Source organism: Cervus canadensis, chromosome 4 (assembly GCF_019320065.1).
Source record: "Cervus canadensis isolate Bull #8, Minnesota chromosome 4, ASM1932006v1, whole genome shotgun sequence".
Classification (NCBI taxonomy): Eukaryota; Metazoa; Chordata; class Mammalia; order Artiodactyla; family Cervidae; genus Cervus; species Cervus canadensis.
This window is the reverse complement of record NC_057389.1, coordinates 91,457,615-91,472,801: the sequence shown is the minus strand read 5'-3', so window position 1 is coordinate 91,472,801 and position 15,187 is coordinate 91,457,615. Positions and strand designations below refer to the sequence as shown.

At 50.6% G+C, this 15,187-nt stretch overlaps 1 protein-coding gene across 2 annotated transcripts in view; it reads left to right on the top strand.

Moving 5' to 3' along the window:
* LDLR (low density lipoprotein receptor) overlaps positions 1-14,972 on the top strand; it is a 32,103-nt gene extending 17,131 nt beyond the window's left edge. Inside the window, exons 6-18 of one of the 2 annotated variants that reach the window (XM_043466585.1) lie at positions 599-721; positions 2,290-2,409; positions 3,062-3,187; positions 4,044-4,215; positions 4,317-4,544; positions 6,453-6,571; positions 6,852-6,991; positions 7,381-7,522; positions 7,637-7,789; positions 8,279-8,398; positions 10,950-11,027; positions 12,414-12,571; positions 13,233-14,972. In XM_043466585.1, the coding sequence (XP_043322520.1) occupies positions 599-721; positions 2,290-2,409; positions 3,062-3,187; positions 4,044-4,215; positions 4,317-4,544; positions 6,453-6,571; positions 6,852-6,991; positions 7,381-7,522; positions 7,637-7,789; positions 8,279-8,398; positions 10,950-11,027; positions 12,414-12,571; positions 13,233-13,268 (1,715 nt within the window). In that variant the 3' untranslated portion in view covers positions 13,269-14,972. The remainder of the gene's footprint in view (positions 1-598; positions 722-2,289; positions 2,410-3,061; positions 3,188-4,043; positions 4,216-4,316; positions 4,545-6,452; positions 6,572-6,851; positions 6,992-7,380; positions 7,523-7,636; positions 7,790-8,278; positions 8,399-10,949; positions 11,028-12,413; positions 12,572-13,232) is intronic. The other variant, XM_043466586.1, reaches the window with a different exon arrangement.
* The last annotated feature ends 215 nt before the right edge of the window (positions 14,973-15,187 follow it).

Below are 15,187 nucleotides of genomic sequence, written 5' to 3'. Positions count from 1 at the left end.
GGAAAATGAGGCTGCAGTCCCTGTCTGCAGCCCAGGCGAACTTCATAACCTTGGGGTTGCAAGCAAGAAGGAAATTGCAGAAATTTAACTGGATACAGTTATTAAGTAAGACTCAAAAACAAGCAAAATTCAACAGTAGATTGTTCATTCATATATGTTTGATAGAACTATTAATGAAAAAAGAAAGAAATGGTAATCAAAATTCAAGATTATCATTACCTCTGGGGGTAGTAGAATGGGATGGCATAGACTACTATAATAGTTTAGGTCAGGGCCAGAGGGTAAGAATTTTCAGCTCTGCAGGCCATAGTCTCAATTACATCTACTTGACTCTGCTATTATAGCATGAAGTCTGCCGCTGACAGTATATAAACTAATAAAACTTTTATTTAAACAAACAGGCATCAGGCCAGAGTTTACCTGCTATTGGTGATATTCTAATTCTTAAGCTGAGTGGAGGCTTCATGTATGATCAGTAACCATTCTGTTTTACCACCAAATACATCTGTATCTATTCTTGCATAAATAATATTAATAAAAAGCACTAAGCCACCTCCTGTCTCCTGGAAGCACCTGACCCTCCTCTGTGTTCTCATAGTGACTCTTTGTGAGGGGCCCAACAAGTTCAAGTGCCAAAGCGGTGAGTGCATCTCCCTGGACAAAGTGTGCAACTCCGTCAGGGACTGCCGGGACTGGTCGGATGAGCCCCTCAAGGACTGTGGTGAGCCCTGGGGTGTGGGCACCTGGTTGTGTTGAGGGTGGGATCCACCACGTTGAAACGTGGGTGCTGTGGTGCTCTGAGGGGCCAGCCCTGCCCAAGCCCACAAGTGCTGTGACTTGGGCTGGACAGATGATAGTGGGGGGAGCCTGGGGATAAGTGGATTGGCTTCTAAGCCTCAATTTTCCCATCTGTAAGATGGGGCAGTAACTTCCAGACATCCTAGGGCTGCTGGGGATCAGGTGATACAAGTATTTTCAGCAACACTGTGACCCATGATTTGGACTTTCCAAGCCATAGGGTCTCTATCGCAGCTTTTCTACTTGGCCTTTGTAGCAGGGAAGCACCCACACAAGCCCATACACGTGCATTTGAATGCCAAGGGCCATACTCCAAGGAAACTTCTATTACGGATACAGACACTCAAATTTCATAGAACTTTTGAAATATTTTGCTTTTGATTCTTATTTTCAACTATTTTAAAATGTAAAAACCATTCTTAGCTGTCAAAGAGCAGGTTGGGGACTGGCTTTGGTCCATGCTTGGTATAGAGGGTAAGAGCATGGATTATGGAGCCCAGCGCCCTAGCTTTGCGTCAAGCCATGTGATCTTAAACAAACTGCTCAACCTGGCCATGCTTTGATTTCCCCAGCTATAATTCTCTTGCCTTTTAAGGTCATAGGGAGGATTTTGTGTGTGTTAGTCACTCAGTCCTGTCCAACTCTTTTCGACCCCATGGACAAGCTCCTCTGTCCATGGAGTTCTCCAGGCAAGAATGCTGAAGTGGGTTGCCATTTCCTGTAGGGAGGATTAAGTGAGTTAATACATGTAACTGTAGTAAGTGATATGTGGCTTTTATTTTTTATAATTAAAAAAATTTTTAATTATGGTAAAAAAAAAACCCCAAAATTTACGGTTTTAACCATTTTTAGGAGTAGAGTTCAGGCATGTTTTAAGTACATTCACAGTGTTCATTCACCACCATCCATCTCCAGAACTATTTCATCTTGCAGAACTGAGTCTCTGTCCCCACTGAACACTAACTCCCCCTCCCCCAACCTCTGCACCCACCCTCCTACTTTCTCTCTCTATAAATATGACCCCATTAGGGGCCTCACGTGGAATAGTGCAGTATTTGTCCTTCCGTACCTGGCTTATTTCACTCACTGTAACACCCTCATAGGGCTTCCCTAGTGGCTCAGTCAGTGGTAAAGTGGCCATTTGCCGTTGCAGGAGACTCAGGTTCGATCCCTGGGTTGGGAAGATCCCCTGGAGGAGGAAATGGCAACCTACCCCAGTATTCTTGCCTGGGAAATCCCATGGACAGAGGGGCCTGGTGGGCTACAGTCTATGGGGTCGCAAAGAGTGGGACAAAACTTAGCGACTAAACATTGACAACAACTGCATGGTTCATTCATGGTGTCACATGTGACGGTGGCTCTAAGACGTCTTAGGAGTCCTGGTAACTTCACCAGCCATGCGGTCATTGCGTTGGTTATGATGAGGGAGAAATAGTGCAGGGGTGGCTGGAGGCCAGAGTGTGACCGGTGCCCCGCCCGCATCTGGCACAGGGACCAACGAGTGTCTGGACAACAAAGGCGGCTGCTCTCACATCTGCAATGACCTCAAGATCGGCTACGAGTGCCTGTGTCCTGAAGGCTTCCAGCTAGTGGACAAGCACAGATGCGAAGGTGATTCCCAAGCCCCTGGCCCTTTCCTTGGAAGAAGAGGCGGGGGGGTCAAAGCCTCAGCCTCAGTTTTCCCATCTGTGAAGTGGGTGCAGGTGCCATTTCCTCCTCACAGGGCTGGTAGGAGGCCAGGTGCTTGAGCCAGCTGTCGCCAGCTTGGCCCTTGGGGAGCACTTGCTTTTGGCCTTTGGGGATTAATAATTAAGAAAGAAATCTCAGCTGATGCAACTTTGCCCAGTTGACTGTGCCCTGAAGTAAATGGTGAGATTGTGGTCACTGTTAGAGATGATGCTTGGCCATTTTCAAGATTTCCTTGATCAGGGACTTTCAGCGGCTCAGACTTCACACTCCCAAAACAGGGGGCCTGGGTTCGATCCCTGGTCAAGGAACTAGATCCCACATGCTGCAATTAAGAGTTCATATGCCCCAATTAAAGACTCCACGTGCTGCAACTAAGACCCGGTGCAGCCAAATAAATAAATAAAATTAAAAAAAAAAAAAGTTGGTCAGAGCCTCCTGTCCTGAAGGTTTTCCCGAGAGGGGATGGGTTGTCTGCCATTTGCCACAGGGAGGCGTGGCTCTTGGTCAGAGCCCATGGCTCCGTCTGCGCCCTGCTGGGAAGATGCCCAAGTTCTCTCTGTGTCCCAACTCTCAGATATCGATGAGTGTCAGAGCCCTGACACCTGCAGCCAGCTCTGTGTGAACCTCGAGGGCAGCTACAAATGTGAGTGTGAAGAGGGCTTCCAGCTGGAGCCCCTCACCAAGGCCTGCAAGGCTGCGGGTAAGTGCAGGGAGGTGGCATGAGGGGTAGCCCACGTGGTGGAAATTTCATCATCCAAACTTTGCACCCCGGGGGTAGACCGTTTGCTTCTGAGACATCTGGCAAGTGAACACACAGCCCAGTTAGCGGTCAGGCTAGGTGACTGCCCACGCTCATTTGGCTTCTCTGAAGATGCAGATCAATCCCACCAGGGATGCTTTGCAGCTTCTGATCTTGAAGGGGGCTCAGGGGACAAGAGATGGGAAGCCATCAGCCAGACAGCCTATACCCGCCCCAGCAAAAGGAATTTATGCCAAAAAAAGTAAGTCCAGGACTTTCCTGGTGATCCAGTGGTTAAGACTCTGTGCTTCCAATGCAGGGGGCTTTAGTTTGATCCCTGGTCCAATAACTAGGATCCTGCAAGTGGCATGGCCAAAAAAAAAGAGAGAGAAGGGGAAAAAAAGCAAATCCACTGAAAAGAGACCAAAATATAATACCTCATAATGAAATAAAATAGGTGGCACTAGTGGTAAAGAACCTGCCTGCCAATGCAGGAGATGTAAGAGATGCGGGTTTGATCCCTGGGTGGGGAAGTTCCCTTGGAGAAGTAAATGGCAATGCAGTCCAGTATGCTTGCCTGGAGAATCCTGTGGACCGAGGAACATGGCAGTCTACAGTCCATGGGGTTGAAAAGAGGACTAAATCAATTTAGCATGCAATGAAACAAATAGACATCATTAATTTCTTCTACCTGAAGTTTAGGTTAGAACTGCAACCATGCAGTGATTCTTAGAAGCACCTAAATCAAGGGATCCCATGTTTCTGGAGGCCGGAGTCCCTTCCACTCCCCTGAACCCTCTCCTTCCCCGCTCCCCAGGTACCATCGCCTACCTCTTCTTCACCAACCGCCACGAAGTGAGGAAGATGACTCTGGACCGAAGTGAGTACACCAGCCTTATCCCCAACCTTAAGAATGTGGTCGCCCTGGACACGGAGGTGGCCAGTAACAGGATCTACTGGTCTGACCTGTCCCAGAGGAAGATCTACAGGTGAGCCTGCCTGCTCCCCCAGCCACATGCAGCCCCGGTCCCTGAGTGGACAGAGGGCCCCCGGAGCTGACACTCCCCTCTTCCTTCTCCTCTCCCCTCAGTGCCCAGATCGACGGAGCCCCCGGCTTCTCCTCCTACGACACCATCATTGGCGAGGATCTCCAGGCCCCCGACGGGCTGGCGGTGGACTGGATCCACAGCAACATCTATTGGACCGACTCTATCCTGGGCACCGTCTCCGTGGCTGACACCAAAGGCGTGAAGAGGAAGACGCTTTTCCAGGAGGAAGGCTCCAAGCCACGGGCCATTGTGGTGGATCCTGTCCACGGGTGGGTATTCCTAGGGGTGGGGTTCATAAATGGATTAGAGCTCCGGATGGGGGGAGGTTTGGGCTTAGGTAGACCAGATGACCAGACCAGACCAGATTAGCTTTTTGTCTGTTTGTGGGGTTTTTTTTGCAGGGGGAGGGCACAGATTTTTCTTAATGTATTTATTTATTTTCGGATGCCTCAGCTCTTCATTGTTTTGCACAGGCTTTCTCTAGTTGTGCACAGGCTTCTCACTGTGGTGATTTCTCTTGTTTTGAAGCACAGAGCGTGTGGGCTTCAGTAGTTGTGGTTCCTGGGCTCTGGAGCTCAGGCTCAGTAGTTGTGGCACATGGGCTTAGTTAACTCAGAAGCATGTGGGGTCTTCCCACGTCCCCTGCACTCTCAGTGGGAGGGGCTCCGTTATGGTGGGAATTTTATCATCTGAACTTTGCACAGGGTGGGGGATGTAGACCGTTCGCTACATCCCCAAGACCTCTCGCAAGTGAACACATAGCCCAGTTCCATGAAAACAAGAAAGACAATGTCCTTAAGAAATACTGAACAGTTAAAATAAAAAACACATACACACTTAAGGCCAGCATTAGCCAAACGACAATTTTTGCAAACGAAGTGAAGGTCTCCACCCTGTGGCACAAGACAGAATGGGCAGCTTGTTCTGGCTGCAGTCACTGGAGGAGAGGGAGCAATGGGCCTCAGAGAAAAAACGTTGGCGAAGCCACACTTGGCTGTCCTAGCATGGTGTCCACGGCTCAGATTGGAGGGACCCTGGGATGAAGGTGGGCCCAGCAGGCCCAACAAGACTAATGCCCTCATTTGGTGCAGGGTCATCTGGTCTGTCCAGATGCCAGGAGAGAGAGACCCTCCCAGACACACACTCCACTTAGACTTGTATCACTTGCTCTGCTCTTATATTTCTCCCCCTAAATAGCAGGCACCACCCACCTGGCTCTTCCGTGTGGTCTATGAGTTTTCTTTCCTTTGGCCTCATGGGCTGTGATTTATTTAAATTCCTCTCCAGCACATGGAAATTTAAGTTTTTCTCCCCTGCCTCATACAAAGTAGCCATGAATAACTTTGAATGCCTTTGAACTTGAGTCCTTGCAATTTATCTGCAGGATAACAAACACTTAACCTGGTGGTCCAGTGTTGGTACTCTGTGCTCCCAATGCAAGGGGCATGGGTTCAATCCCTATTCAGAGAACTTAGACCCCACATGCCGCACAGCCTGAAAAAAAATAATAAGAATAAATAAATAAATTCGTACTTTAAAAAATGTTTAAACAGTAAATTTTATGTATATTTTATTAACACCACAATTTAAAAAAATCTCTTTGTATATATATATGTGTGTGTATATTTAGAAAACCAAAAAAATTACCAAAACAAATGTATAAAAACCCTTAGGCTCAGAGAGCAGATTCCAGGGCCCCAGTCCCAACACTGGAATGAAAATCTTCCTTTGTTCTCAAAGGTCCCTGAATCTTGCCGGGTCTCACCAGGTTGCAGGCCCTGGAACCGGCAAGGTTGGTGGGGTTTAGTTATTAAGTTGAGTCCGACTCTACGACCCTCTGGACTGTAGCCTGCCAGGCTCCTGACTATGGTATTCTCCAAGCAAGAATACTGGAGTGGGTTGCCATTTCCCTCTCCAGGGGATCTTCCCCACCCATGGATCGAACCCAGGTCTCCTGCACTGCAGGCAGATTCTTTACTGTCTGAGCCGCCAGGGAGCAGCAAGGTTAAGTTAGGGGACCAGAAAGAACCCATCCAGGGCTTCTCCCAGTAGGGACTGCAGGGGGGCGCAGGGGGCGGTCCTGGCCTGGCTGATGCCGGGGGGAGAGCTGCTCTTCTGGGTGGTTACAGCTTCGCTCCCTGACGTCGTCCTTTCTGTCCTTCCTGCTGCCCTCCTAGCTTCATGTATTGGACCGACTGGGGCACCCCTGCCGAGATCAAGAAGGGGGGCCTCAATGGCGTGGACGTTTATTCGCTGGTGACCGAGGACATCCAGTGGCCCAATGGCATCACGCTGGGTACAGTGGGGGCACAGTAGTCCTTGGGGTCAGGCAGGGTCTGGAGGAGAGATGGCGAGGGGGCTCCATGAGAGTGTAGCACCGGAAACTCAGCTCCCTTCTCCCCACACCACACCTGCATGAGGTTCGGGTGGGAGGGGGGTGTGGATCTGAATGGCTTTCTCAGGCACTCGGTCCAGTTGGGTGGGGGGTTGGTTCCCTCCTGAGAGAAGCGGGATGCCCAAGCCCCAAGGCTCGGACATCACCTGTGACCTCTCCTTGCCCCCACTGTGGGTTCTAGATCTTTCTGGCGGCCGCCTCTACTGGGTCGACTCCAAATTGCACTCCATCTCCAGCATCGACGTCAACGGGGGCAACCGGAGGACTGTGCTGGAGGACAAGAAGAAGCTGGCGCACCCTTTCTCCTTGGCCATCTTTGAGGTGGGGGCTGGGGGCACACAATCACTCCTTTTTTAAAATTAAGAAATTTTTAAAGAAAAAAGGCTCTGGAAGAGAGAGATGGCCAGGGGGCTCTGTTGAGAGTTTATAACCCCAAACTCAGTTCTCTTCCCCTGACACCTGCATCCAGTTCAGGCTTGCAAGTTGGGGCAGGAGCTGGGGGGATCCGATGATTTTCCCCGGTGCTGGGTCCCCGGGGTGGGGCCCTTCCTCCTTCGGGGAGCAGGATGCCCAAGTCCTAAAGCCCCCAGGATCGCCTGTGACTTCTCCTTGCCACCCCCACCCCCGTGGACCCATTTGGAGGGGTGTGGAACCAGTGGTCATGTCCCCTATGGTTGATGGGATATGTCATTTTCCTTATACCCCTGTAGGATAAAGTATTTTGGACCGATATTATCAACGAAGCCATTTTTAGTGCCAACCGCCTCACAGGCTCAGACATCAATCTGATGGCGGAAAACCTGTTATCTCCGGAGGACATTGTCCTCTTCCACAACCTCACGCAGCCGAGAGGTAAAGATGGGGTGGCCTCCCCCACTACCTCCACTTCTCTGCCTGTGCTCTGGAATGTTCCAGAATTTTTCTGACCTCATTCTCATCCTGCCTCCCTGCCTTTTCCCGCCGCAGGGGTGAACTGGTGTGAGAGGACAGCCCTCCGCAATGGTGGCTGCCAGTACCTGTGTCTGCCGGCCCCACAGATCAACCCCCGCTCACCCAAGTTCACCTGTGCCTGCCCCGACGGCATGCTGCTGGCCAAGGACATGAGAAGCTGCCTCAGAGGTGGGGCTCGGCCTTCTGCCACCCTTGAGGGTCGGCCCTGCAGCCCTTCTTTGCTCATCTGTCAAATGGGAGAGCAAGGCCCCTGGAGGCTGTTGTAAGGCCTTTCTCAAATGCTGGGTACATCAGCACCGGGTACTAGCAGGGAGATGGACTCAGGTCCAGTTCTCTCTTTCCCAGCCCTCTTTGGTGGGGAGGCCCTGATTTTAGTTGCAGACATTAAGGGAGAATACGGCCCCTTTTTCAGTCTCCGCATCCTCAGAGAAAGTCCCTATTGGGGGTCAGTGTGTCTGTAACACTTACGAATCTTCCTTTTGAAAGACAACGTGTAATATAATAACACAGACACTAGTGGGTTTGTATTTTCACTGCATTTGTCTTCAGTTATTTCTTTGTGGCCCATGGCACTTGCTTCCTACCTGTTTTCAACAGCAGCACAACTACCATTGGCGCTCAGGCCACAGGACACTCAGGAAATGTTTCTTCTTTCAGAGTCTGAGTCTGCAGTGACCACCCGAGGACCCTCCATGGGCAGCTCAACAGCTGTGGGGCCGAAGCGCACAGCCAGCCCTGAGCTCACCACAGCCGAGTCAGTGACAATCTCCCAACAAGGTAAAGGCTGCGGCCACCTACCCCCGCTCCCTGCCCCAGGTCATTGATAACCAGCATCTCTGTGAAGAGACAGTGGATTTAGTCTTGGTTCTTTTGCTGACTGTCTCTGGCATGGCCTGTGCCTGTCTGAAGCCTCAGTTTCCCTACCTGGAGCTAATAACAATGCCTGCCCACCTCCCTGGGAAAGTGGGGATCACATGAGCGTGGGAAGAACCTGAAGTTTCAGATGTCTGCCCAGCAAGGCCAGGACTAGTGTGAGGCAGGTCAGGCGCTCACTCCCTGGGGTAGTGCCTAAAGGGGGCACCAAAAAATCCAGGACTCAGATAATATTTTAATGAAATTTTTTTTCCAGTTTTTAGTTTTTCTTTTACACTTTAAAAATCAACTTATTTCTAATGCATTATTATTTTTAAGCCAAATAATCAAATTGTGGCCTGTGGGGACAGTCCTGATAAATAAAGTTTGCTTGGTCCCAATGAGACAGGTTTTGCAAAGTGTATCATCAGATCCTGTTTTCCTAAAAATTTTGCTCTTTTGTTCTTCATGAGATATTGGCATTAATTTTTCTTTTCTTTTCTTTTTCTTTTTTTCCTTGGCCATGCCACGTGGCTTGTGAGATCTTAGTTCCCCAACCAGGGATTGAAGCCAGACCCTCAGCAATGAGGGTGGAATCCTAACCATTGGACCATCAGCCAGGGAGTTCCCATTGGCATTAATTTTGATTTTTTTAAAACTGCATTATAATGTTACTGGTTTACTGAGTTTGGGGGGGATCCGTTTAAATTTTCTGACTGAGGCAGAGTCCCCAGTTCCCTTCTCAGCCTGCCCTCAAGGGCTTACTTTACCACTTTCCCAGCTTGATTGATTGGAGACCTGCCGTTCACTTCTTTGTCCAGCAGAGGGCGCCCGACCCTGTTTTTGAGCAGTCCGGAAACAGCACAGGCTTTTCTGGCCAGGAAAAACAGAAAAAAGCACATTAGCAAGTTTCAGACATTTTTTTTTTCCCCCTTCAAAGTAGCTGAATCCTTTGTTCCATCATAAAGGGGATACAACAGGAACTGTATGGTAGAGAGAGGCCCAGAACCGTTTTCGATTGAAGTGCCACCGCTTGAAATACCATTTCACAGACGGGCCCATCTGGGGCTTCTCGAATTTGGCAAAGGAGCTCTTTTAAAAAAAAATTTCTCAAGGACACTGCTGCTACTGCCCTAAGTTATTTTTGTGGTGAGGTTTCTTCAGTTCAGTTCAGTCGCTCAGTCATGTCCGACTCTTTGCGACCCCATGAATTGCAGCATGCCAGGCCTCCCTGTCCATCACCAACTCCCGGAGTTTACTCAAACTCAAGCCCATCAAGTCGGTGTTACCATCCAGCCATCTCATCCTCTGTCGCCCCCTTCTCCTCCTGCCCTCAATCCCTCCCAGCATCAGGTTTCTTAAATAAGCGCAAATGTAAAACTGGATACAAACTCTGTTCACAGCATGTATGACAGCTGGTAGGATTAAAACCCAGGAGGGATTTGAATATAACTGGTGATGGTCATTACTGCTCACTGGCTTATTGTGTGGCTCGGATGTGGCTTGTGTGGTCTTCCCAGCGCATTGGCCTGTTTGAAGGCCTTTATATTTTCACTCACACGGGCCCTCACGTTGTCTGGCCCAGGTGTACACATGTGATTATATAACGATGTCACCTCCAGTATCTCTTTTTTTGTTAGTTTTTTTTTGATGTGGACCATTTTTTTTTTTTTAAGTCTTTATTGAATTTCTTACAATATTGCTTCTGTTTCATGTTTTGGTTTCTTGGTGGAGAGGCATGTGGGATCTTAGCTTCCCAACCAAGGATCAAACCCACACTCCCCACTGGCCCACCAGGGAAGTCCCTCCCCCAAATATTTATCAGCTGGGGCCAGCTGGCACAGGACTATGGGTCTTTGGTGCGAGGCAACCTAAGCACTGAAATTGCTGAGAATTACGGGGACAGAAGGTGACCCCTGCCCTCATCCAGAATAGGCTCCTTGTCATCAAATGCAGGGACTTCCCAGGGGGCTCACCTGCCGATGCAGGAGATGTGAGTTCTATCCCTGGTTGGGAAGATCCTCTGGAGAAGGAAATGGTAACCCACTGCAGTATTTTTGCCTGGAAATCCCATGGGCGGAGGAACCTGGGGGACACGACTTAGTGACTAAACAACAACAACATCAAATGCAGAAGCAGGTTGAAAAATTCCATCAGTGACCTCTCCAGCCACTGGGAATGTATCCACAATTTTTGGTCTCAGAGACCGGCATCCCCCTTCCCTAGTGCCTCATAACGCGAGCCTAAAGAACTCTCTTAAATTCGGGCCATAATCCCAATTGCCCACAAGCGAGGCCTGGACAGAAGCCAGCCTGGCACCTCTCAAGCCTGGGAGATACTCCAAGTTCCTTTGGACGTTTGAAGACACTGAGAAATGTCAGGTGTTTTCCTCTACATATTGACATCATACACCTGCTGTGTTTTCCCACCCTGTCACGCTGGATCTGGGCCTCACTTTCTCTCTTCTCTCCCACAGCCCTGGGTGACGTTGCCGGCCGAGCGGACACGGAGAAGCCCGGGAGCGTGGGTGCCCTATACATCGTCCTCCCCATCGGTAAGCCTGTGGCCAGTCCTCCCCTGGTTCTTTGCTTCCTGCAAAATGACTTCTGTTCCCGGCAAGCCTTTCTGGCCCACCTTTCCCCCAGTACTGGGGTGGCCCATTGTGTGTCTGTCCTGTTTATCACTGAGCAACCCCCTTCCTAGCTTCATTCACTAAACAAATATAGTTGAGCGACTACTGTATACCAAGGCCACTTCTGAGCACTGGGGACAGAGCCCAGAGAGAAACAAACATTTGCCCCCTTGGAGCTGACAGCAGAGTGGGACATCTGAGATGTCACGTGGGGGGAAGGGGGACTGGGCCAGGGTTTCCGGTGTGATTGACGGGTACTTTCACCAACACCCAAAGCAAGAGAAGGCACCAGCAGGGGTACCTCCTGATGAGTTGTTCTGTTTCAGGGGGCAGTTTGGAGATTTCTGCTTTTCTGCCCTCACCTGTCAATCATGGCTTGGTTTGCATCATACCCACTTTCCCTTTTTGGAAAAAAAAATCCTTTCAAGGTGTCCCTTCACAGAGACCAGAGATCTAAGTCCCACCAGTTGTTCGGCTATGGGTTGATACACTTGCCTGGGGAGGCCCTCACCTCAGGGTGAGGCTGCCTCAGGGTAATGCCCACCTGGCATCTTCCCGCCCTCTGGGCACCAGCCAGGATCTTTTACAAACCTAGGCTGTGTGAGCCCCTGGCTGTTGCTTGGATCCCAGGAGAGGAGGCAGGGAGGGGACAGGAAACAGCACCCCAAGACCCACCACCATCAATGATGCAAAGAGGGATCCCTCATTATCCGCATTCACGCAGAAGCAGAGTGTGCCACGGTGGCCCCAAATGTTGAGAACAATCCCATTTGTGAAAACAAAGTAACTGATGTGTGACTAATACACAAGAAACATGGAAAAATTGACAACAGCCTTCTTGTCATCAAATGTAGAAGCAGGTGGAAAAATTCCACCAGTGACCTCCCCGGCCACTGGGAATGTGTCTTGAATCTTTGGTCTCAAGAGACGGGCAGCCCCTGACCCAGTGCTCCATAATGCGAGCCTACTATATACCCAACAATTGTTGGGTATTTGGGGGGTGTGAGGCAGTCACAGTGGTCTTCAAGCTAGAGATTTGTTATACTCACTGATGGATTTTTTTTTTTTTTTTACACTGGGAAAGTATTTTTTTTTTTTTAATGTTTTGCAGGGCATTTGGGAAGATCTTAGTTCCCCAACTAGGGTTCGAACCCACTTCCCCTGCAGTGGGTCTTAACTGCTGGCCCACCAGACAAGTCCCAAGTATTAGGAAAATTGGAAAAATACAAATAATAAATTGGGAACAAAAACATTTCCCCGTGAAAGGGCCTGGTGTTTGAAGGCGGCCCCCCTCCCCTCTCCCCGCAGCACTGCTCATCCTCCTGGCCTTCGGGACCTTCCTCCTCTGGAAGAATTGGCGGCTCAAGAGCATCAACAGCATCAACTTTGACAACCCTGTGTACCAGAAGACCACAGAGGACGAGGTCCACATCTGCCGCAGCCAGGACGGCTACACCTACCCCTCGGTGAGCCGCCCCGCTGGGGACCTTGCCGGCAGCCGGGTGTCTGAGTGTTCCTCATGCCTCCTAAAGGCCAGGCCCTCCTCGAGAGCGTACGATCTCACAGAGTGGGGGTCATGGGGTGGGGAGGAGGGGGGCGGCAGGGCCAGGGGATAAGCCAAGGGAACATAGGTCCAAGGGTGAAAGCCGGAAGGGGGCCTGAGTATTTTTGTGGGGGGTCTGGGGGGGAGGGGAGGCGACTTCGGATAAGGTGGCCCGGGAGGCTTTCTTGAGTAGGGAGTGTACGGAGTGCAGCAGGCGCCACCTGTGCAAAGGCCCTGTGGCCGAACCCTGCCTGTGTGTTTGAGGCGCGTAGAGTGAGAAGGGAAGGGGCAGATGGAGCAGGAGGCTGTGGGCCTGTGGGAGCACCGTTGCTGGCCGTGAGATGGGCGCCACGGAGCCACCTGATCAGACTCAGGTGCTCACGGGCGCCCCTGGTGGTTGTGTGAGGAACAGGCCTGGGCCAAGTTCAGAGCCGGGAGACGAGGGTGGAGGCCTTTGTGCGGGTCCAGCGGTAGATGAGGGGGGTGGCCTGGGGGACCAGGAAAGAGTCAGGCGTGGGTGGCTTGTGGCCATGTTTACGGGATGTTGGACTGATCGTTTCCGGCGTTTACTGTTTTGTTGACAGAGACAGATAGTCAGCCTGGAGGATGACGTGGCGTGAGCTGCTGCCTCGAGTCCTGTCCCTCCCCGGAACCTGCCGCCAGTCACTCAAAGGCAGAAAGAACACTTTCTCCCCCGACCCTTGACCTGCCCCCAACCCTTCCTGAGACCTCCGCACCCAAAGCACTGCTGGTGACTGCAGCCCAGGCGCCGTTTGCCTGTCTGCCAGAGCTTTGTTTTATATATTTATTTTTCTGGGAGGCAGAACAGGCTTCAGACGGCGCCCACAGGAGGCAGTTGGGTTTCTTTTTTTTTCTTCCTTTCTTTACACGTGAAGGAGAAAGGCAGACTAGCTGGGGGATCTGTCCTCTCTGGGAATCTCTGAGCTGCTCTCCTTCTAGACACGCTCCTCTCCGGAGGGAATGACGGAGGGACATGGAGTCGGAAAGCTAGTGGCTTTGAACGCACGAGAGCAGGTGCTACCCACAGGGTCCCAGGTGGCTGCTGCCGCCATCCACCCTCTAGCCCAGGCCCCACACTCAGGACTGAACGTGTTTACCTCTGCCAGGCGAGCCTGCGGGATGGCCAGAGTTGGTCTGCCACCCCCTGGTCAGGATCAAACTAGGGTTTTCCAAGCCGGGTTTGTCCTCCACTTAAGCCAGGAGGGGACCCTGGGTCCAACTTTCCAGGAGTGGCACCCATTGAACCCTATTCATTCACCAAAACCCCGATCATCCCCAGAGAAAACAAATGCAAGCCACCAGTCGCCCTTAACATACATGTATTAAGTGCCTGAGACCCGCTTTGTGCGTGAAGATGAGCAGCTCTCACCTCTAACTGTATCCCTCTGTCCGGGAGTGGGTGTCTGGACCCCAGCCCTACCCCTTGCACTTTTTCAGTTCAGGGTCGTACACTGTGTAAAGTCGATGTTCTATTATTATTTTGCACTACTTTCCATTCTGGTTCCCTTCTGGCTGCAGAGTCCAGGTTGATGATTGGTACCGACCTGGCCCTTCTCCCAGACTTGGCCCCTCTTCTAGCATGTAGGGAGACGTGTGTGTGGTGGTTCAATCACGACTTCAAAGCCAAGATTACGACTAGACGATCTGCCTACTGTTTCCACTTCTAGGCAGAGGCCGCTGAGCCATTCATATCCCCTACAAGCTGGTCATGGTTGGCCAGTGTCCGTCTGAAACATGCATGGCAGGTCTGCCCTATAAGATGTGCTCTGGGCTTGGGAATTTCATGGGATTCATTAAATAAGGATGCTTTCTGAAATTGCCACACATATGATATTTATGACCACTGAGGGGGTGGGGGTCGGATGGGGGCAACCTCCCGTGGAAACGTCTGTACAACCACAGAACACGGCACCCCTGCCAGAGACTGTGAACACCTTTTCTCTTTCTGAAGCATGTAAATAACACCCCCACCACCGCCGAGCAGACAGTGGGGGCCTTTTGTTATGTTTGCACTTTGTATATTTGTTGAAACATTTCTCACTTACGTGTGTGTATATATAAAAGAAAGATCTATTTATTTTTGCAAGTCCTGGTTGCTGCAAAGATGCCTTGTCTTTCTGTACAAAGCTTATTCGAGCGTGCTGCGCACAGCCCTCTTCAAGAGAATCAGGTTCTGTGTTGTATATATGGGTTGCTTTTTGAGGATGGGTGTCGCTTTTTAAACCACTGTATAGAATGTTTTTATAGCCTGAATGCCTTACTGTGATCGATTACATTTCTTAAATAAAGTATTTGACTAAACCAGAAGTGCTTTCTTCTGCCTTTCTCTGGCTCCCGCCATCTGCTGATGGACAAGACTCCTCCCCGCCCCCACCGCCCCGGGAGAAGGATCTGGAAAGGGAACATTTTCCTACAGCGTCAACACAGGCTGCAGCCTCTGAGGGGATATTGTGCTCAGCTGGGGAGCAGTTGTGCAGGTGCTGAATTGAAGTTTTACTAAATTTCCTGCTTAGTCACT